This window comes from Ammodytes marinus, assembly GCF_949987685.1.
Source record: "Ammodytes marinus genome assembly, chromosome: 1".
NCBI classification, from domain to species: domain Eukaryota; kingdom Metazoa; phylum Chordata; class Actinopteri; order Uranoscopiformes; family Ammodytidae; genus Ammodytes; species Ammodytes marinus.
The window spans coordinates 24,807,055-24,830,518 of record NC_137230.1 but is presented as its reverse complement, the minus strand read 5'-3'; the positions used below and the strand labels follow the sequence as shown (position 1 = coordinate 24,830,518).

The following is a 23,464-nucleotide window of genomic DNA, read 5'->3' as shown; positions in this document are numbered from 1 at the left end:
TCCGATGGCCAGTGATAACATAGCTCAGCGGACCCATCTCCTCATTTCCCTTGTCCTCTTCCACAGTTGGTTCTGGCACTGCAGCTTCCGCTAACAGCTCCAGCCAGAGACATCAGGGCAGGACAGTATCCGCTGTGAGGTGTGTGACTGTGTCCTCTCCTCTTCTTTTTCCCATAAAGCCCCAGCATGCCCTGCTGCCTCCTCCTGCCGGGCAGGGAGGCAGGAATAAGTGAGAGCGGATGATGCTCTTACAAGAATAGTGGATAGCAACCTATCTTAATGTGTCCTTACTTAGAAGAACAAGAGGTCAAAAGTTCAACACATCAATACCTCTAATGCTAACATGTGAGCACTAGAAGATCAATGTTATTGACCCAAAGCAGTGTTCCTCAAACATGTCATTAAAGATCTCCTATTATAGGGGAGAGTGGCCTAAGTTGTGCATTTTGGAAGTTGTGCCACCCCTTGTTTCTAGAAAACCGTGGAAGAAATTGGAAATGTGACCACATATTTAAGAAGAGCCATCCATTTGACTCATCCTGTAAAGAAGGGAGACACAGGGAATAAGATATAAGCACATTTAAGCTCAAAAAACTGTGTTTTGCCTTTCAAAGTAAAATTTCCATGATCAAGGTTTTTTGATTATTGTGTCTGAACACTTATAGACAAGTTTGAAAACATTTGACACATGTTTTAGTGCTTTAGTTTGCTACACTTTGTGTCTATACAGTTAGCACGATGTCAGCCCTAAACTGCTGCATCATGCTTATTATCCATATGTCTGGGGTTGGGGTGATATGTGCCAAAGGGCCTATGTGGGTTATAAGTAAGTAAGTAAGTAAAATGTATTTATAAAAGCACATTTATGACATTTTGCACTGTCCAAAGTGCTGTACATAGTGCATTCAGTAGGTAAACAATGAAGGTAAAATAACAATAACCAAAATAAAAGACGTAAAGCCCATACATCCACATAAACACAGATAGTAGTGCAGAGGTAAGATAGTTAATGGGGAGGAAACACCAGGGTGTACATATGGGTTTTGAGCCTTGATTTAAAGGCAGAAATGTAGAGGGAATCACATTTGTCAGGTGGCAGTTGGTTCCACAAGCATGGAGCAACTAGTGCAAAGTACATTTCTGAGAGTTGTGCCAGAGGCATGGCTGTATACGCTAGTCACCAAAAGAAAGTGATTGTCTACAGTAGCTCAGAAGAGAGTGACATCTCAATTCCACTTAACGACACCACTGATGAGAGTTCAGATGGCCAGAAAGATGATGATGGTGACTTTGTCATTGTGAGCTTTGCAGGTAAAACCATTAAATCTGCTAGGCCTTGTTTAAAAAAATTGTCCTTCAATCTTTGTCAAATATTTACTTTAAATAAACCTTAAATAAGTAATTGTCTTATGGATTTGTCTTGCATTACAGTTTATGAGATATATAGCAATGGCACAATTTACCCCATGGTATTCTCTCCAACCGCACAACTTACACCACACCGGGGGCAAGTTGTGCAACAAGACAACTTTTTTTTCCCGAAAGCTATATTTCTTCAACAGTTTATTCCAGATCCAAAGTTTTTATTGCCAGGGATGCACAACACCCTGAAATATATGTACATATTTGAGTTGGAGACTTTACTGTCAAGGCCTTACTTTAAAGTCACTTTGAGTGAAAAGTTGCACAACTTTGGCCACTCTCCCCTACTACTTTTTTGGTCTTAATTTCTTGTTAAAAACTGCTATAGAGAAACCTGACACGAATCACATCACAAAAAACATGTAGATTTTCGGGACACTCTTCCTCTCACCCTAGCGAGCACAGCAGTCTGCTCCACACACTGCTTTGAGCTTCTCCGCCCCGCCTCCCCCCTCCTGCAAACCCCACTCCGTTGTGATTGGTTACCTTCCTTCCGGAACATTTCCAGCAGCGTGCGGGGAGATTTCTGAGAGAGAAAGGTGGGGGCATGGCCGGAGCTTGCCTGAGCAGCATTACCATACATGGAAACATCCGGGAACGTGACGACACGATACCCGGAAATTTGAACAAGTGAATTCTCGACCGGCTGCCCTAGTGTTTAGTGCTCTGCATAGCCACCCCAGACGGTAAGCAGGGAATACGTCTAAATGCACAAAATTATTTGATACGCTAGTATGGTTAAACATGACTATAAATCATTATAACAACGTTTATAGGTCATAAAAGTCGAAAAGTATCATAGGTCCTCTTTAAGGTTTAGCCACAGAAATTCCACTAATCATTTTGGACATTGTCCGCATGTGTTTTTATTGTCACACTCGGTCAGCATGATGGACACTTCATGGAATAATCTGTGGAAGTGATTGGTTTTAACCCAAACACAGTATGTTCTAGCTGATGAAGCAGTTCTCAAACCAGCCTGTCATTTATCACTGTGAAGCCACAGATGACCTCATAAAGCCAAACTGAAACACATTAGATTACTTGTATTTAGATTCACATCTGGCAAAATAACAAATATACATGATTATTCAATTGATTTCCATAACACCATACTTCCATTCCAGTCGTGCTGTCCAATGTCCTTTATGAGAACATTCTAATTGGATGTATGACTTATTGAAAAGGTATGCCGCTCCTCACTAACACCAACTTTTGGAGATTCATTGGGTTTCAACCAGGTGTAGGTAGACCGGAAGGAGCCCATCCTGGCCTCCATTTTATATAATCTAATCATAATCATTTTGCCAAGTAAATAAATGTTGTGTCAGTTTACAGAACAACACTTCCCAGTGTTAAGGTAGAAACATTAATTAAGAGACGGTCTTTTGTATTGGAAGTGATTCCTTGAAAAGGTAGTGGGATCACTTAACATTGCCAACTATATCAAATTATCTTAATCAATAAAATGGTGTCATTAGCCATTTTTTCCCTTCATTGGGGTTAAAACTTCTTTAGCCTGAGGTACCGTATATCCTGCAGTGCATGGCTCAGGTTCCCCACCCTGTGGTGAACTTGTGTAACAGCTGCATCAAAAACACAAAGACACCACACACATTTTTGAAGTAGTTAAAAAGGTTTAGTAGAAAAAAAAAACAGCTATTACAAACAGTTTGCATCATTAGCTATTTACAATCATCAATAACATTGATCTACACCTAAATAAAAACAGTAACTGATTAAAATGCTTTCAGCATTGGTAAGAAAGAAGCAGGGGTCAAAACAAACAAAAAAAACTACTGATGATCAGATTTGTTGTGTTGTTTTTGGAATGACTATAAAAATATGTAGAAAACATCAAACAGAGCAGATACTCAAAAATCTTAGCTGCCATTAGCAATCAGGCGATATGTTACAGGACTAACATGTGGATTAGGCATACCCGATGTTACTGTATATTTCATCTACTATTTACAAAGTACAAGTCTCACTCACACCGACACAAACAACAAGAACAGTAAAAAAGAAAATACAAGTGCAACCAGTGAAGTTACAAAGTGAAGAAAGAGGAACAAACACACGCAGCTGGTTTCCAGTCAAAGACATCAATAAACTAATGGTCGATCCATTAATTCTAAAACACACAGGAAAAATGTCTTCAAAGACAGTCATTCAAATGGAGCATATGAAAAAAATAGTGCTGGGAACAATATCCACACTTGATTTATTTTTTTAACAGCTCCTTTTAAACCTGCCTCATCATCTTGCTTAGGAAAACGGTGTATTCAATTTAGTTTAAGCTGCCGACAAAGAATTGAGAGTCGTGTCTGTATGCACACACACAGCCCCACACCCCCAATAAGAAAGAAAAAAAGTGTGCATCTTAAGTGTTGAATGCTCTAAGGTTGGATGCTACTATTAAAATAAATGTGTCTTTAAGTGGAATCTTTTGGATATTTGTGAGCATGTGCATATTTCTACAATTCCACCACAGGTTTAGACTGTATGTGTGTGCGTATGAGTGTCGATCTACTGCACGTGACAGTTTTCTCCTTGTTGCGATTGTTCGTTTAAAAGTTGTTTTTCTTTCTGCTCTGGCGTCTTAAGTAAACTCCGTGAACGTCGCTGAACTTTCTTCTCGCCACTCGGGGAAAGACTCGGCCCGTTGGAGCGGCCTGCAGACGGACTCTGGAGGGATAGCGGCCCCAAAACCTGTAGAGGAGCAGGAGGAAAAGAGATGGCATGATGAAGAGAAAATGAACGAAAGAGGGAAAAAAACAACAAGATTGGATATTTGTGAATAAAAAAAGAAAATAATTGACAGTAAATGAAATCAAGTTAAAGTCAAACAGTTGACATGTGAGACATTCCTTCCTCATCTTGCCCTGACCCCTTTACCTCTAACTCCTCTTAATCACATGTGGTTCACTTCAGCTGATCTGACGTGATTAAAAGCTGACCTGGGCTGACTTAAAAGGTGAGAGGGGTCCAGATATCCTGGAGACACATTAGGGGCCCGGCCCGCTGACCTAAACGAACACATGCACACTGACCTAGAAAGTTGGCAATAAGGTAATATAAGCTCTGGCTAATGATAGGTGATTTTTGTTTGTAATAGCAAAAACATTCATCAGAAAACACAAAAACATTAAAACTGTACATCATTTTCCCACATTTGAGAAGGCATTATTAATTCATAAATTAAGGGCCAAAGAAAAACAACCTAAGAGGTTTGTTTTTCGGGACAGTCATAAAGGCGCACACCGGCGCTGTCACAGAGACAATGGCGGTTCTCCCTTCCTGCAAAGGGCAAGACCCCGTTGTTCACAACACTGATTCATACTGTATAATTAATTAGTATATTGTGTTTTGCAGCACTGTGATCCGCTGTTTTGCAAAGCAAGTGTGAATTAAATAGCTTTCAAGTTTAAGATCCTTTTGCAAAGGTACCAGGCTTTTGCCATAGCGAGCCCTTCTGCACAACATTGACCTGTACCTGCGTCCAGAGGGCATAATAGTGAAGTGGCAGTTAAATGGGTGTGTGTTGTCCTGTGCAATTGTCAATGCAATGCATGAGATGGCCTTTGGATTAAGCTCTATCAGTGTGGGTGTGGGGAGACCAATTCATTTGGCAGCTATGTTTGTGACACGTGTGAGTTTGAACTGGTTTTTGACAGTAAGCATGTTGAAGAAGCAGGTGGAACAGTAGAGCAGGATGGGTTGTGTTGTGGAAGACAGTACTGTGTAAGTGTTAGAGATGGTTGCAGGTTGCTCACCTTGTCATCAGGTGCAGATGTAGGAGCAGTTTGCCTGGCAGCCAGCCGAGGACTGCAGCGCTTCACTGTGGTTCTCCGCATGATGAAAGGACTGGCCTCCCCCATGGGAATATCAGCAAACCCTGCCAGGGGACAAATAATAAAAAAATAATGACTTGTGAAATTCATTTTCACACACACACACACACACACACACACACACACACACACACACACACACACACACACACACACACACACACACACACACACACACACACACACACACACACACACACACACACACACACACACACACACACACACACACACACACACACACACACACACACACACGTGTTTCAATGTGTAGAAATCGAAGAACAAAAACTTGCTAATAGGGCTTTTCCCCCCTAGGTATTGGGGAACTCCTATCACAGTTGTGGCTGCATTAGAATGGATCACCAACCACACGTACCTCTCTGCACCAGCTCAGGGAGTCCCTCCGGCCTGAACTCGTCATCCTCCTCCTCCTCTTCAGCTTTTGGTGTAGCTACTGTGTTTGCCTTGATCTTCTTGGTCAGGTTGTGCAGGGCTTCCTGGGCGCTGTCTTTGTCACCGATATCCCGTTGACCCCGTTTCCCCAAAGAGGAACCCGGAGCAGACCTCTGAGGCGTTGAAGGAGCCATGTTCTCAGCATCGGTATCTAGTTTTTCTTCCCTGACTTTGGAGGAAGACTTCCTTACTGAGCGGCGGTGGCAAGCAGCACCGTCAGCACTGTCAGACTGTGCGTTAGAACGTTGGCTAGCAGTGAGCTGCTCCAGTCGGGTTTTCAGTGCGTCGTTGGTCTCCTCCAGTTTGTGGACTTGAACCATCAGGCTGCAGTATTTCTCCATGCTGTCGTCGGCCTCCTTGCTTTTCTCCTCCAGGAGTTGGTTCACTTCATCCAAGTCGCTCTTCATCTCCTCCAGCTCTGCGCTTCTCTCCTCCAATTCTTTCTTCCTTCCGTTGAGGACAGCCTTCAGCTCCTCCACCTCCTCAGTGATTTTTTGTGACTCCATCTTCTTCTGCTGCAGGGCCGTTTTCAGTTCCTCCATTTCCTTCTTCCTCTCGTCTGCCTCCACCTTCAGCTGGTTCACCTCAGTCTGGACACACTCACTGCTCCCTCTGTCACCTGGAAGAGAAAATGTGAACAAACGTATTCAGCTGGACTCCCTAGAGCAGGGGTATTCAACTAAAATTCAAATAGGTCCAGTTAGAGAAAATGTCCTCAAGCAAAGGTCCGGAACATCATAATGTCTAACTTGCGTTATGATTCAGTGTGATATATAGTGAAGTAGCCTAGTAGTTGTATCAACGTCTGCATGTAATTAACAACTGACTGTCAGATCAATATAGAAAGAACAATTCAAAAACATTTCAACAATATTTATTCTCACTTTTAAATAATTATAGATATATAATACTGAAGATATATGTATTATTTAAGTGACTCAACTGAAACTAATCTCTTCATAGAAAAGAAGGGCTGCATTTAAAAATAAAATGGTGAAAATAAATATAATAATAATCTTAAAATAAAGATAAAATATATAATTCATTTTTGAAAAATTAAATAATTTTGAGAAATATTTTCAATGTATCATTTCTAAACTTCACTATACCTACTATGTTTGTTTAACATAGTAATCTCCCACTTTGTCTAATACTGGATTTTTATTTTGCAATTTTGAAAAGCTCTGAAAAAGTTTTTTTTTGTGTTTTTAGAATGTAATCGGAGCATTCTGGTGCATTCTGGGGAAAATAATAAAAGAAAAGGTCAACATTTAATATAGTTAAGATGAATAGAAAAATTAACAAAACAACATAACTTGCTAGCAGCCAGATAACTGGACTGAAGGACGGATGACCACTAGCTTTCGCTAATGTTAGTGGGGGCTACTGCCAAATGTTTTGCTAAAAAATTAACCTGTATTTATAAATTCTGCCATTACTAAGAATATGTAAAACTTAAAATGTAGATAATTGAAACTACATACAATTTTTTTTTTTAAATAATGTTTTTCCTGTTGCTGTTGTGGGCAGTAGATGCAGTGCTGCTGGCGATTGGTGATTATGTCAGTCTTATGTCTGTGTCATTCACACATAGGTCTACATCAGGGTAATAGAGAGTCCACATGATTGCACCTTGACCGGTTTTCACCAGTCTTACAAAAGGGGAAAAAACCATAGATAGTAAATAATGGGAAAAAACTCAGCTGTTGATCGCTCGTTAACTCGCTCGCGACACACGGAGCCGGTGAGCGAGCGGGCGAGCGAGAGAGAAAGCTGTCTCTCACTCTCCTCCCGCTGTCTTTCTCACTCTAATCTGATTTATTTCGCTGAAATTCTCGTAATTCTTGCACTTCTCTCTGTCATCTCTCGCATGATAGCTCACTGTCTCTGTCTGTGAGCCAGCCTGAGCCGGGAATGCACAGATTCGATTGGCTGCCTGAGTAGCAGGAGGCGGGATGGCTTAACTCGAAAGCATTTCCTGATTCGCTAAACCAGTACCGTAAAGTCTAGAAAAGCTGCGCCGGTCAAAATAGAAGCGCCCCGTCAAAATTTTAAATACTTAAATAATTGATTGACTACAGGTCCGGGTCCGTATAGGACGGCGTCTGGGTCCGGACCCGGACCGCGGTCCGCCTGTTAGTGACCCCCGCCCTAGAGATTTAATCTGCGTTTTTTCAGAGCACAAAGCTGGTCTGTCATCCTAAATAGAAAAACATCCAGAATGGTAATGTAGCTCATTCCTTCTGCAAGTTAACCAATCCGACTGTTTTTATGTAATATGGGGGGATTCTCACAAACCATTCTTGGATACATGTGTACACTTAGTAAGAAATGTTTAATTTATTATGGTTAATATTTATGCTAATATTTTTATATCAACCATAATAAATTCAACATCTCTTACCTCTAACGGTATATTTACCTTCGTCTGGACATGATTTTGAATACATTTGGATTTAGTGAAAAACACAAACTGAACCCTATGCCCGAGTAAAAATTTGCATATGAAGTGTTCACTGCCCTGAACACTTCCACATTATATTTTATTGTATATGAATAATGCAAAATTGTTATCACACCTGAGCTGTTTAGCAAATCTTGCTTCTCCTGCTCCAGCTGCTTGTATGTCTTCATCCAAAGACTCATCTTGCTTAGGGCCGAGTCTCTCTCTTTAGACAGACGAGCGCTGTGAGACTTCTGCTCCGAGACCTGAAACGCATGGAAGGAGAGTGGTGATATTGAGTCATGTGGAAATAAAACAAAACAAAAATTCTCACTTATAACATATAATATAATATAATGTAATATATAATATAATATAATATATATTGGGTCAAAATAAAAATGAAAGCGACTGGGAGAAAATAATTATTTCAGAGTGTGTGTGTGTGTACCTGCTCATTGAGCTGCGCCACAGACGACTTGTATGTGTCCAACTCCTTGGCCATACAGGCCACTGCAGACTGAAGACTCTCTTGCTCTTCTGCGAGTTTATCTTTCTCTTCTTCTGCTCTTTGCTTCTCTTGTTCCAGTGAAGAAAGAGACGAGGACAAGCTCTTTTCCTTTGCTTCGAGGGAAGACAGGGACGACTGCAATTCTTGTTTTCCAGCCTTTAATGCCTGTTTCTCCTCCTCTAGTTGTGCCTTCTCTTGTTTTAATGAAGAGAGACTTTGTTGCATTTCCTGTTTGTCCTTTTCTAGCGAGCAGAGGCCAGACTGAAGACTCTCCTTCTCGTCAGCTAACGCCCACTTCTCCTGCTCCAGTCTTTCCCTCTCTTCCTCTTTAGCTTCAGTGAGTGTTTTGAGCTCCTTTAGTTCTTCTTCCAAAGTCTCAATGCTGCTCCTCAGGTTGGTTTTCTCTCTCTCCCACTCATTCAGAGGAGACTGCAGACAGGCTTTCTCTTTCTCCATCTCTACCAACAGACTCTGCATCCTCTCTTTCTCCCCCTCCGTTTCTGCACTCTGTTGTTCAAGACAGACTGTTCTCTGCCGAGCGGCTTCCAACTGAGCTTGGAGGTCATCGAGCTGTCTTGTTTGCCTCTCTGCTTCATCTCTCATGTCCTTCTCCAGTTGTTCTACCCTACTTTTCTGCCTTTCCTGTTCCTCTCTCCTCTCTCCCTCTGCCCGCTCCATCCCTCGCTCCAGCTCCTCTTTAGCCGCCTTCAGTTCTTCTATCTCTCTGTTCTTGGTTTCCAGTTCCCTCTCCATGCGTTCCTTCTCAGATCTCAGCTTGTTCAGCGCGGCAGAGAGTTTCGACAGTTTGTCACTGAGCGCTCGCTTCTCCTCCTCCACCTAAGAGTCAAAGGTTGGAAGGGTTGATGATGATGGACAAAAGTAAAAGGTTTGTGAATGGATGCAAGCAGAGAGAAAATCAGAATGGAAAGGAAAGGCATGAGAGAGAGAGGGAGAGAAGGAGGGTAAAGGAATCAGATTAATATAGTTTACAAGAACTGTCATGTTTCACTATTAGAACGTTAAAAAATGAAACACCAGATCTGCTTCAAATCAACAGATTAATATGAACAAACCTTTGTCATTTCCTCTTCGAGCTCAGCTTTGGCCATTTCAGTCTGTGTGAGAGAAGAATAGTATTGAGTTAAAAACAGGGTGACTTTTTAAATCGACTCCTCTCACACGTGCATTCTTTCCAAGAAGAAATGAGTTACAATGGTGAACATTAGCCGTCTCAACCTGAGATTGACATAGTGGTTATTTTCAAATGTATTTTAATACCTGAAGCACAGCTTCCTCTAGACTTTGCTCTACATCTTCCTTCTCTCGTTCCAGGGCATCAATGCGATCTTGCAGAGTGTCAGACTTTCTCTGGGCAGCTGAAGAGGTAAAGAGTCACATATTTAGACCTCACAATAATGTAAAGAGTATTATGATGTTTCAAAGAGATGTTAAGCCTAACCTTTGAGAAGCTCCCCCATCTTCTTTTTCTTCCTCTCGTCCGACTCGATGCGGACCTGGAGCTTTTCAATACCGCTCCTCATCTGCTGGACTTCATCTTGAGTTGAGTTGAGACGAGAGGCAATCTCTCCTTTTTCTAGCAGAGAGGACTCCAGAGACTGTGAGAGACGACACACTTCACCCTCTAGCGCCTTGAGGAATAACAGGAGGCAAACAAAGAGAAAGAGGATTAGTAAACAACATATTATGCCCCATGAAGGATGTTCAAAGGCCGAATAATGCCCTTTAACTGTGGTATAATGAGCACATTCCACAGGCTGTCGTGAGATATTGCTTAAATAACACCCTCACCTGTATTTTGCCCTCCATGGACTCAGTGTTTTGTTCGGTCGAGGTGTTGTCTTCTTTGATCTTGTCAAGCTGCCAAGTGAGCTCCTCTGTTTCTCCACTCTGTTGGGATATCGCCTGCTCCAGTGTCTGAATCTGCTCCAAGAGCTTCAGTGAAAGAAACATGGGGGGGGAACAATTCATAAAGAAAACTGAAACATAAACAGTCACAGCAGAAAAACATAATAATGTAAGTTCAAAGTTTACTTAATAAGATGTCCACATATCTGACCACATGACCAACGACTGGGACATTTCTTAAAGCAATAATGTAAAAAATATCAAAATAAAGCCTATTGATGTATTAAAATGCATTTTCATTGACACACAGAGCTGTGCACAGGTCCCACACTCTTAACCCACAGCAACTCAATTGAACATCACATGCACGTACCTGCTGCCTCTCCGTCTTCAGTTTGTCCATGTTGCTTTGCAGCGCTTCATACTCCTTCCTTCCGGCTCTGATGTCGTCCTCCAGGATGGAAATGAGGTTCCTCGTGTCAGCGTTAGTCTTCTCCAGCCCGTGAGCTTTCTCTCTCCATTGGCCCAAAGATTGGTTCAGGTCATCTCGCTCCTCTGTGCAGGACACCAGCTCAGACCTCAGCTGGGTCGTCTGGGGTAATTAGTGAGATAAAGTTACAGTTTGCCACACCGATTGATCAGTTAGATTTAAAACAAGGAGACAAGTACATAAAGGAAATGCTTCGGATCAGTAATACTATATTACGGATTACTGCTACAATTTATTCTACAACAACATACTGAGGGTAATGGAGAACAATATTGTGTATTGGCCCTCCAGTGTGGGGATATGGGGGAGGGGGTAATATATATATAAAAAAAAAAGCTGTTCACAAAAAAATGTTTTGAGTGCTCACCTCTGCCGTGAGTTTTTCCACCTGCTGCTCGATGCCTGAACACGTCTTCCTCTGGGTCTCCAGTTCGTCCTTCAGTTTGTTCCCTGCTTCCTGCAGAGTCTCCAGCTCAGCCTCCATGCCCAGGATGTGCTGCTCCAGGTTGGCTTTCTCAGAGCGAACCCTCTTCAGCTCGCTCTCCTGCTGAAGGAATTTCTCATCCCATCCACCTACACAGCCAAAGAAAAATCTCATCAATATCAACAAATCAACTTAGTTTAGCTTGCACATTCCTTTACTAATTGGAATGCATTCACAACCACACATAGTAAGCAATCAGCAATTTCAGACCATTTCAAAATCAGTAAATAATGTAGCATGGTGAAGTTAATCTACAACATGCAGTAAAGTGAGAAATAGTTACCTTTGGCCATCTCCAGTCCTTCCAGCATCTCTATAACATCAGCAAGCTGGCATTTAGCCGTTTGCAGCTGCAGCATTAACGTCTCCCTCTCCTCTGACAGTGAGACCAACTGAAAATGAGCACACAGTATTAGTATCAGTAACATACTAATATGTTATAATATATACTAAATGCTATGTAGCATTTGGCATTCTCTAACCCGTCCTGCCCCCACCTGGTCAGAAACACCTCTCTTCTCCTCCAAAGCTACATTCAGCTTATGTGCTGCACCGTGCACCTCCTCGTCTGCTGCTTGAGCTTTCCTCTCCAAGTTTTCAACTTGAACTTCCAGTTCAGAAGTCAGCTCCATTCTCAGTGCGAGGTCGGATTTCAGCAGGTCAAACTCTGAACGCAGAGTCCTGAGGTCGTTCTCTCGTGTTGCGATAATTTCTTTCAAGTGGTTGAGTTCATCTTCATCCTTGGGGGAGTCTGTCGCTGACGGACAGATTCAACAAATACAAGTTCTTTAGATATATTTGTTTAAGACTTAAAAATATATAATTCATAGTGTGAATCAGGATTTCAAGACTATGTCCCTGGATGTCTATAAAAGATGTAAAACTTGTATTCGCCTCAGCAGAAGCCCGTAGCTTAATTTTTTTTACACTTTATGTTGTTGTTTATGCCCCTAAAAATGTGAATTGCCACTATAATTATAAGCAAAAGTACATGTAAATCATTACATTTTTATCTATTATTTTAATATGTTGAAATAATAAATCTGAAGTGAGAGCTTAGTGTGAAACAAGTATGTAATTAACACAGTTATGGGTTCTGCAGTCATAAGCATCATCTCATTACTCACCGGAGCATTCTAACTGTCTGGTCTCGTCAAGGGAGGGAGATGGTAGAGAGATCTCATAGACTTCAGGTTCTCTTTCAAGAACATCTCTGAGATTGCTGCTGTCTTCAGGAACCTGCAAGAAAGAGAAAAAAAAAAAAAAGAGAGAAAAAAAAAAGTATTAATAATTATGCTAATGTATTCATAGACAAACATTTAATTTCTTAAAATCATATCAGCAGCAACTAACATTGGCCACATGTGCCTCCCTCTCCACATCAGACTGGTCCTGGATCATCTCTCTCTCACCGACATCCTCATTGAAGGCCGGCTCTGTCTCACTTACCGGGCTAATGGGAGATTAGAGATTACATTTATTTATCACGAATGAAACACATCTAAAATGGACAAATGTATAGACTTTTGCATTTGTGTACCTGAAAGCCTCATGAGACTGGTGGGAGAGTTCATCCAGTTCAGCCACCATAGGGCTCAGCTGTTCCTTTACAGGAGAGGACTCGGTATTGACACAGACGCTTGTATCAAGTGTGGGCTCTACATTGGCCTGTGCTGCTTCTGGTGAAGGAAACGGTTACAGACGATTCAACATAAATGTATGCCTTCAAATTAAAGTCACAGCAGTGTTTCATAAATAAACTTGAACCTGGTTTTGGCTTACACCCACCATCAATTCCTGTCTCCTCAGATTCCATGATTCTTTGTGGGTCCTGGGTTCCCTGTGATTGTGAGAGCTCCTGAATGAGGCTCTGCTGTTGGCCCACCTGCTCCAGCAGTGAGTCGTATTGCTGCCTGAGCACAGCCAGGTCCTTCTGTAAGACCGCCAACTCCTGATGCAGCTCTGCCTGCTCCGCCTCAGCCTGTCTGCTCCTGTGATACAACACAAACAGCCCATGCTATTAGAATTCTGGCTAATATTAATAGCCAAACAACTCTAAACAGACATATAGTAACTCTATAGGAATTTCAAATATGGACAGTACCTCTCTTTGTTCTCTTCTTCCCTATTGTCTCTCATCTCCAGCTGCTCCTTCAGCCTCTGGTTCTGCTGCTCTGAGGACAGGAGGGAGCACTGGATGCCTTCGGTCTCAGCTCTGAGAGAAGCCAGCTCTTCTTGGCGCTCCTCCATGTGTTCTTGTAACCGCAGCTTCTCCTCCGTAACTTGACTCAAGCGAGACTGCAGTGTGTTGTTCTCTTCAGTCAACTGATTATTGCTAACATCCAACTGGAGCTTTTCCTCAACTACTTGATTCAAGGTATTGAGCTCAGAAGTGAGTTTACTTAGTTTTGCCTCAAGCTGGATTTTCTCCTCATTCATCAGACCAAGGGTAACTTCTAGCCGGGCTTTCTCCTCCATGATTTGTCTAAGGGTGGACTCGGCTTCTTGTTTCTCAGACGCCTTTTCCTCAGTTAGCTGCTTCAGGTTGGTCTGCAGATGTTTGTTCTCCTCAGCTAGAATGTCCTGTCCGGCTTCCAACCGTTTCTTCTCTGCATTTACTTGAATCATTTCCGTTTCTACTTTCTCTTTGTCGTCTGTTAACTGTTTCAAAGTGGCTTCGAGGTTGTTTTTCACTCGTGATAACTGTTCAAGATTATTGTCTTTGTCCTCGATGGTCTTCCTGAGAGTTGTCTCAACCTTGACATTTTCCTCTGCGGTCTGACGGAGTTTGGACTCCAAAGTAGCGAGGCTCTCCTCCAGCTGGTTCAGTTTGGCAGTGTCCTCTTCCAGACGAGTTATCTCACAGGTCCTCTCCATCAGCTCCTCCTGAGCTGTGACGTACTGCGACTCCAGCACTGAGTTCTGACACTGGACCTCTTCTAACCGGGTTTCCAAAACAGAGACCTGGAAAAAGTCAAAGTTAAGATTGAATGCAATTGGTTTATCTTCCTAATGGAGCAACAGGAGCTGCAATAGATGAAGCCAATTTTTTGATTATTAATCAGGCATATGACACATTCAAAATGTACGACTTGCGTGTAACATAGTGGCTCTACCTGGGCTTCTCTGTGCTCCAGTCTGACCTCCATGTCTGACATGTGTGTTTGGTTGTGGGCTAGCTGAGCCTCCAGCGACTCTATGATTCCCCTCAGCTCCTCCGCCTGACTTTCAAAAGAGTTCACGGCCGTCTCGTTGTCCTCCAGGTCCATCTGCAGCATCTCCATCTGCACCTTAATGTGGGAAGGTGGATACATATTATTAAAACACTCATGACTCTTTATTCGAAAATAACCACCTCTTATTTGTTGTTTTACCCTAAACCATGCAATAGTAATAATGTAGAACCGTTTCCACTCTGAATAAGAAGACTGGAGACATGCAAGGCTGAAAAACATAACCAAGAATACATTAGTAACCAACCTTGATTTTGTTCATGGCCACCATCTTTTCCTTGAGGAGCTCAGATGTTTTGGACTGCTCTGCCTCGGCTTTGCTCAGCTTCTCCTTTAGGCTCTTTATGGTGTTGTCTCTCTCTTCTAAGCCGCTTGACGCAGCGGACAGGGTTGTCTTCATGGTCTTGATCTCTTCACGTCGAGAACTGGATTCCTTTTTAGCTGTTGCGAGCTTCTCTTTAAGGCTCTTCTCTTTGAGGAGGACGTTCTCCATTTCCAACGCGTGACTCTCGGACCCTTTGCTCAGCTTCTCTTGGTGATCTTTTTCCATAGTGGAGATCAGATCCATTTTCTGGGCCAGGGTGTTCTCCAAGTTGGTCTTAATTTCAACAGTGGAGGAGTGACTCTGCTCGAGAGCTTCTAGACACTTCTTAAGGTCAGCGTTGGACTGGTTGACCATGTCCAGTTCATTCCTCAGGACTGGAAGCTTCTCCGCTGCGTCTTTGTTTGCAGTTACCTCTTCTGTTAAGGAAGACATCTGCTCCAGAAGGCTGTTCATCTTGTCAGTCTGAGCCTGTTGTAGGTTCTTGAGAAATACATTTCAATTTATTATTTGTAATAAAGCTCACGGTACATATGAAAAAAATATGTCGAACTAACATAGTACAATTTTGTGCATTTTGTTTTTTTTACCTCAGCCTCTTTCTTCGTCTCCTGGAAGGCGGTTTCCAGCTCAGCCTTTTGCTTCTCCAGAGATGAAACCTGAGCTTCAGCATCTCTGAGCTGATTCTCCTGCTCTTCTGTGTGGCTGTGCAGATGTTTCAGATCTTCCTCTAACTGCTTGATCTCTGATGATTTCTTGTCGTTGGTCTTTTTGTGTTCCTCCTCATTTTCTGAGAGCGTCTTAATCTGTTTCTGCAGCTCAGCTCCCAGTTGCTCCTGGACCTTCAGGAACTGTTCCGTAGAAATGACCTGAAACATGAACGGAAGGTTCAATTACACTATACTCTTATCGGTTAAGACAAAAGTAAAGAATAATCTCCAAACTTAATGAAAAGAAGCACAGTAAAACAGGTCTAATTTGCCACTGAACTTAGAAACCCTCAGTCATACTACTCTGCTTCTTCAAGGGCCAGACATTTACGTTTAGTAAATATAAATGAACAATGACAAAGATACATTGACAACAACGTATTTGTGTGTCATTATATTTTTATATTTGTAAAATACATTGCAATTGCACACCGATTCACTGAATACAGCCTCAAAAATGTTCTCAAAGTTGAATCAACTCCAAAAGAGGTGACAGAAAATATTAAATTATGTGTAGCAGACAAGTACACCAGACCTGTTTCTTGCTAAGCAGCAGTTCTTGATGGACTTCCTCCAACTTCAGCCTGAGCTGCTCGGTCTCTTCAGCCTTTTCTGAAACACTCTCCTCATACTGCTTCAGCAAGGCCGCCTTCTCCTCTGCCAACCTGGTAGATTACAGAGAAACTTCATTTACATGCCACAGATAAACAATGGGGAGACAGTATTATTCATATCACTTTATAAACCTATCATATTATTTTATCCATTAAAAAAACAATTAAACTCGCACTTGGCGTGTTGCTCCTCCTGCTGTGCTGTGGCCAAAGATAGACTCTCTCTTAGCTGTCTGATCTCTGATTGGCCCAGCTCCAGCAGCTGGTCTTTGGATCGAGCCAGGTCGCAGGCTGCCTGGTGCTCCTCCTGCAGCTCTGTGTTGGTCTTCTCAGCCTGCTCTGCTCGACTCATTTCCTTTTGCAACCGCAACTCCAGATTTTTGACCTGTGCAAAGAAAATAGTTAAAGATAAGACTTTAAAGAAGTTTAGAGAAGTTAAATTAGTGGTTATTGAAATTGGTTTGGGTGCAGTCATGTTTTAAAATATTCTTTTTGATATCCTTGCTCAGAGATGCACATTGTACACTGTTTTTCCACAGCTAATTCCATTAAAAACAAATTAAAATGTGAAATACATTTATTTTGAGAGCATTAAACCTCTCAACCAATTGACAATTTTTTATATACAGTGGCTTGCAAAAGTATTCATACCCCTTGAAATGTTCTACATTTTGTCATGTTACAACCAGTGGTGTAGTGGGGGGTATACGCAGGTATACGGCGTATACCCACTTATTTTTCAGGCGACATTGCGTATACCCACTTCTGACGGCCGCGACTGCGGTCCGCCTCCATTCGTTTCCACTCTTGTCAATGTGTGTGTAGCCTACTTGTTGCCACCCGTCCCGTTTTTCCCGAAATTGTTCTCTTTTTTTCACCAGCTGTCCCGGGAAAAGAAAAATCTCTCCCGGGACACAATTTGTCCCGTTTTTTGGGGGAAATGCCAGAACCTCATTTGATTTTCTTCGTTCAGTAGTTAAGGCCGTTTCACACGGGCCGAGGCGTTTGTTGCGCCCACTAATGCATTCTCAATAGAGAGGCGAGCGGGCAGAGAGAAGGCGCAGCGTTTCGTCAGGCGGCACGACAAGCGTGCAGGGGCGGTCTTAACGATCTCGGGGCCCGTTTCAAGACCCTGTGGGGGCCCCCCACATTTTTTTTGTATGAAAAATGCTTGTGCATGCTCCCCGCAAAAATAAAAAAGATTGTGGAAACCAGTTGGTTCATAGACGGATTATGAGATTTAAAGTAAAATGCATCAATCTGATGCACTTTCAGAGGAAAAATTTGATTTAAATCAAATCTTGAGCTGCAGAAGGAACATTATTTTTCTTAAAACAGGCAGCACTCTTTACTCTGCAACTGTAAAAACATTTCAGTAGATTGGTCTGCAGACCCATGTTATATGATGCATTGCCCATTGCAACAGATACAGGGTGGAAAGCTACTTTTTATGAACAGTATAGAATTTACGCGTATAAAGCTTATTCCTGTATGTGTGTGGGGGCCTTAGAGGCCCCTTATGAAGCCCATAAGACATAGCTAATAATGCTTTTGTTTTGCACTTGCTTTTCTATTTTTCACCTGCTAGGGGCCATGATGATTTATTTCCTATTCCTTTTTGGACCCTAGGCTGTTATTGACATGAGTGACTGAGCTCTTTGACAATGCGACATGTAAAGTTACTATCAGTATCTCTGGCTTAGGGCCCCCCTGAGCCCTTGGGCCCCTGGGCCTGGTTGCATGCAGTTTTCTTCTCAAAGTGCACCAGATTGATGAATTTTACCTTAAAAGGTTGCATTTTTTTCTTCCGGGGACCCCCCTAGAAGGTCCAGGGTCCCCACCTCAGTCTCCCTATTTAGCCTACTGTGCAAACAGTGATGGTCCGGCAGACCGTAGCGGCAGTCAGCTGTCAGGACAGTGAACGCCCCCCCCCCCCCCCCCCCCCCTCCCCCACTCGCACTAATGGCTGTAAATGGAGCGGACACGGAGGCTAAACATATAGCCGTTCTGCCAGCTACGCTCTCTATATCTTATATTCATGCATTAGGCCTGTGTTGGACCACTACTCGCGAGTGGCTGTGTGAGGCAGCACAATTATGGGAAATATAGGACCGGCAAAAGCGGATGCACGCGCAGTACAACTTAGAGTATACCCACTTCTCCAGGCACCACTACACCACTGGTTACAACCACATACGTACATTTATTTTGTTGGTATTTTATGTGATACACCAACTCAAAGTGGTGCATCATTGTGAAGTGGAATGAAAATGAAACGTGGTTTTAATTTTTTTTTATAAATAAAGAAATACTCCCAATAGATTTGCAGCTGTAATGGCAGCGATAGGTGGTTCTACAAAGCATTGACTCAGGGGGCTGAATACTTTTGCACGCCACACTTTTCAGTTTTTATTTATAAAAATTTTTTAAAACCATGTTTAATTTTCATTCCACTTCACAATGTTGCGCCACTTTGTGTTGGTGTATCACATGAAATCCCAATAAAATAAATGTACGTATGTGGTTGTAATGTGAAACATTTCAAGGGGTATGGATACTTTTGCAAGCCACTGTGTGTGTGTGTGTGTGTGTGTGTGTGTGTGTGTGTGTGTGTGTGTGTATATACATAAAAAAAATTATATATAGGCCTATATATATTTTTATTTTTTCCCTTAAATGATTACCTGGGCTTCAAGCTGTGTCACCTGCACAGCGACATTCTCCAGGTCTTTGTTGTGCTTCTGTCCCGCCTCAGCAAGTTTAGACTGAAGCTCTGTGTACTGATGCTCTCTCTCCTCCAACTCCATGCTCTTGTTGAGGAGTTCTCCCTTCAAGGAATCAATGTGAGCTGACAGACTGGCCTTGTCGTCCTCTGTAGTCTGAAGCAGCTTCTGCAATAGTTGAGTAGAAATATATTTGAGTTGAGGGCTAAACTCTACTTGAAGATAACGGATTACATCACTTGCATTTTGAGATTGATTATAATTCTCATAACAATCACAATTATTTAATTCCTAAACCATCAAGTGAATATTTTGAGAAGCACAGTACCTTGAGGTCATCAGTGGCCTCATTCAGCGAAGTGACACTGTTCTCCAAGTTGCCAATTTTGTCTGTGAGCTCTTTCTGCACAGCCTCAGTTTCATTAACCAGAGTCTCCTTCTCTTTCTTCCACTGCAGCAGAGCTTGATGTTCCTGTTTTGCTTCTTTACAATCATTCTGACTCTGGCTCAGACTGGATTTCAGCTCTTGGCTTTCCTTCTCCAGGACTGTCATCCTGTTGGTCAGCTTCTCCGTCTCTTGCTTTTGTTTCTGCACTTCATTCTGAGACCTAGAGTGCAATAACCACATGATCAATGATTTAAGTTTAATAGTTAAAATGTCATATCAAATAATATTTATTTTCTATAGTAAAACTATGTACTGTTTTTATACCTGTCATTTTTGGTCTCTGCCTCAGAGAGTATCTTTTTCATGTCAGCCAGTTCCCGGGCTGCAGCCTGAGTCTGCTGCTCCAGTTTAGACTGAATTCTCTTCAGCTCGTCTGCCTGCCCCTCTGATTTAGCTGAAGAGCAAAGAGACAAAAGTTAAGAACTGAGATATGTCTCTAAAATACCTACTAGCCCTCTGCTACTGTCATCTCTACTACTAGTAACTCATTAACCTTTAAGGTCGTCTAGGAGTCCCTGGGTGCGTTTGAAGCCCTGGTCTGTGCTCTTCTTCTCTTCCTCCAGCTGACTCAGGCGCCTGCTGCTCTGGTCCAACTGCACTGTGACACTGTTCTTCTCCTTCTGCAGCTCCTGATGATGGGCAGAAGAAATGCAGAGAAAACATTTGAATCATTTGGTTAGAATATGGCGATATTTCAATGGCACATATGACATTTTTAGAGTTAAAGTAACCCACCTCCATCTTCTTGCGCAGGTCCTGCTCTTTGGTCTGGCTGGCCTGGAGGCTCTGCTCGGACCTCAGCAGCTTCTGTTTCTGTTCTTCCACATCCCTGTCCATTTGACTCTTGTGGAAAGACATCTGCAGAAAACAATTCAACATTCAAATCTTTGAAATGGTAACAGCAGGATAAAAGTCAGAGTTTTGGGCAAACAAACTGTAATAGCTTATGGTGCACCGGTCAGGCTCTTGGGAGTGAAGTACAGAGCAGTGGCGCAACAAAAAAATGTGGTAAAGGCTTCAAACAGTCTCCAACATCCTGTATTGCACTGAACCTAAACTAAATGCTCTTCTCACAGCCACCAAGTACCTTTTCCATGTCAGCCTGCAACACGTTGTTATCTTTTTTGGCCTGTTGGATCTCTTGTGTGAGCTTGGTCTTGGTCTGGTTCAGCTGCTGGTCCAAAGCCTGGTGAGAACTCTGCAGCTGGCCCAGCTCCTACACAATATAAAACGAGGTACATCACTTTTTGGTTAATCCTGCATTTCTACTTATAATGACTGTTAAAAACTTTAAAAAGATAGACTGATGTTATTGCTGCACCTTTTGACTGTCTCTCTCCTGGTCCTTGAGTTTCTGCTCCAGGGCTCGTTTGCAGCTCTCAGCGTTGTGCCTCTGACAGTTCATCTCCTCCGTGACTTGTTTCAGCTTCTGCTCCACTGAGGAACACTGAGAACAAATAAGCACAACATTTGTCATTTACACATTTTCTTCAGTTTTTAATCCATCTTTCCTAATATAAACTATGCAATCAGGCTACAATAGAACAAGAACAATACAACCCACATTAATAAAAGCCTCTATGTATCAAGCGTGGAAGCCTACCTTGGCCACAACCTGCTGGTGTCTGTCAGTAGTCTGAGTCAGCTCATGGCTGGCCTTGGACAGGTCTCTGTCCCGTTCTGTCAGCTCTTTACGGGCCTGGTTTAGTTGGGTTTGGAGTTCCTGCAGCTTGGAGGCTTGACTGCGAATTTCCTTCTCATGAGTGGACAGATTCCTCTCCAGCTCTGACACACGGCCACGCAAATCTGATAGAGAAACGGTGAAAACTAAAGCCCTGTTGCCTGGACATATAGAACTCAAGAAAGGAGCCGAATACATTTTTCAGAAGGAGTTGATGTTGGTTTCACAGAAAATATACCAGACCCAATAGAAGAGTTTTATTCTAAAGCTCATTATAAACAGTTGTTATAAACCTTGGTTGATGGTCTTTAGCTGCTCCATCTGTTTGGAGGAACCACTGGGACTCTGCATGGCCATGGAAGAACTCATCCGCTGGCTTGTTTTAATGGGCGTCTCCTCATGGGTGTCCCACAGGGACGTTCCCCGCCTCTTAAGAGGTGTTTCCATTGAATCCTGAGACAGGCGGCTGTGGGCCTGTTCCTGTTGCCATGGGAATATGGAGGATCCAGCTTGGCGGGCAGCAATGTCCTTGTGGCTCACACCTACTGAAGACTGATTCAACATCTATAAAGAGAATAGATAAGTTAATAACGTAAAAAACATAGAAAAGCATAAATAAAAACACGTAAGTAATATAACTTATGTACTCACTTTGACTTGCAGGACTTTGAGTTCAGTCTCCAGCCTTTTTCTTTCTTCTACCTCCTGGCTGTATTTCTCCTGAAGCTCTTCTAGTTTGTTATCTATGGAACAAAAATACAAATACCATGTTAGGATGCCGCCAAACTCAACCAGAGAGTTACTCAGATATATGTCCTATATGTTACATCTAAAGCACCAAGAAGATAAACAGCAGCAATATCACTAATATTTGACATCTTACAATAATAGTAACAATAATATTAAATAAAAACAAACAAATTACATGAAATTATAATACATATACAGCATGAACTTCAGAGAGGATAAAAACAAGGGGAAATACCCTGCTGTCTGTAGGCCGGGGCAGGTGTAGAGAAACTCTTCTGTGGAGTTGTGTAGGCCTGAGGCTCAGAGGTCGACGACGACAAGGAGGAAGATCCAGTATGCTGGGAACGATCCAGTTCATTCTTGTACCTGAGCAGAAAGACAGCATTAACATTCACTCAAGATGTTTCCATCAGGTCAAATTGTTGATATCTAGTCCCATTTAGCAAGACTCACTCAGTTCTTGACAAAGCAACAAGTCACAGGAGCTACATTCGTAAATATTCGCTCTCTCTACTTATGTGAAAAGGCATATCATCAGACACAGAACTCACTTCTTGAGCTCCTGCTCCAGTCGTTCTATGGTTTTCCTGCATGAGTTAAGCTGACCCTCCAGGTAGATTACCTACGTTTAGGAACAGTATTTAGTCACCATCACATAAAGTTAAGATGTCATACACTAAACAGCAGTAAACTGCAGGAGACATTACTGTTTCCCCCTCACGTCAGGAACTGACCTGTTGCTCTTTCACTCCGAGGTCATGGCTGACCTTTTGACGGGCTTTCTCCAGAGAGTCACACGACTCCAGTAAAGACTGGTTCTCTCTTTTCAAAGCAGAGGTTTCTGACCGTTCATTGTCAGCCTGGAGAACAGAGCAACAATCAATACAGTTTTTTTCATATACAGTTTTTCCATTCCCAATCTCTTTCATATCCTCCTGTGGAGCACTGACCTTTTGTTTCTGTTTCTGCAGGGCAGCCTCCAAGGAGTCCATCTGAAACTGTTTCTGGGACCGTTCCTTCTTCAGCTTGTCTAGCTGACCTTCCATCTCCTGGATCTTCTGCAGGGCTTTCCCTGGAAGTCCATCCTTCCACTCCTCCACCGCCCAGCTCATACTTTGTAACCAGGCTGAACACACATTAAATTATGTGAATGGGAAAAAATAAAATAAAACGCAAAAACACTGACATTTTAAACAAGTAAAGTTAGGAGAAGTGCTAAGCTCTCCAAGTATCGCCATGTGATGAAAACAACGTCTTTGTCTTAACAAGAACACAACCAATTTAATATTAACATGTTAACCCCCTCTTTTTTCTTCTATTTCACAACACATTATTAATCGTAACCCAAATACGCTTTAATGCTAGTGAGAGAGACGATGTTATCTGGCTTGGTCTGCATTTTATAAATAAAGACTAACGTTATAATACAAACAATAAGCCTAGTTAGATACAATACT

The 23,464-nt window shown here is 42.4% G+C and overlaps 1 protein-coding gene across 2 annotated transcripts; it reads right to left on the bottom strand.

Moving 5' to 3' along the window:
• Window positions 1–3,143: 3,143 nt before the first annotated feature.
• On the bottom strand, window positions 3,144–23,126 carry cenpf (centromere protein F). Of its 2 annotated transcripts, none has more exons than XM_080033497.1 (37): window positions 22,958–23,126; window positions 22,742–22,867; window positions 22,559–22,629; window positions 22,243–22,373; window positions 21,909–22,000; window positions 21,551–21,821; window positions 21,180–21,382; window positions 20,898–21,023; window positions 20,664–20,792; window positions 20,312–20,434; window positions 20,070–20,205; window positions 19,841–19,970; window positions 19,457–19,736; window positions 19,090–19,296; window positions 16,582–16,790; window positions 16,327–16,456; window positions 15,672–15,950; window positions 15,007–15,564; window positions 14,643–14,816; window positions 13,631–14,490; window positions 13,315–13,517; window positions 13,067–13,205; window positions 12,880–12,979; window positions 12,654–12,765; window positions 12,024–12,283; window positions 11,810–11,918; window positions 11,410–11,615; window positions 10,926–11,144; window positions 10,496–10,639; window positions 10,146–10,335; window positions 9,965–10,062; window positions 9,760–9,801; window positions 8,627–9,523; window positions 8,312–8,441; window positions 5,656–6,351; window positions 5,199–5,320; window positions 3,144–4,134 (listed from the first exon to the last, which is right to left on the bottom strand). In XM_080033497.1, the coding sequence occupies exons 1-37, from the start codon at window positions 23,117–23,119 to the stop codon at window positions 3,952–3,954; spliced, it is 8,247 nt and encodes a 2,748-aa protein (XP_079889623.1). In that variant the 5' UTR covers window positions 23,120–23,126; the 3' UTR covers window positions 3,144–3,951. The 2 variants fall into 2 exon arrangements, with proteins under 2 accessions (XP_079889623.1, XP_079889624.1); XM_080033498.1 differs by having other exon boundaries at window positions 13,067–13,199.
• Window positions 23,127–23,464: the final 338 nt, after the last annotated feature.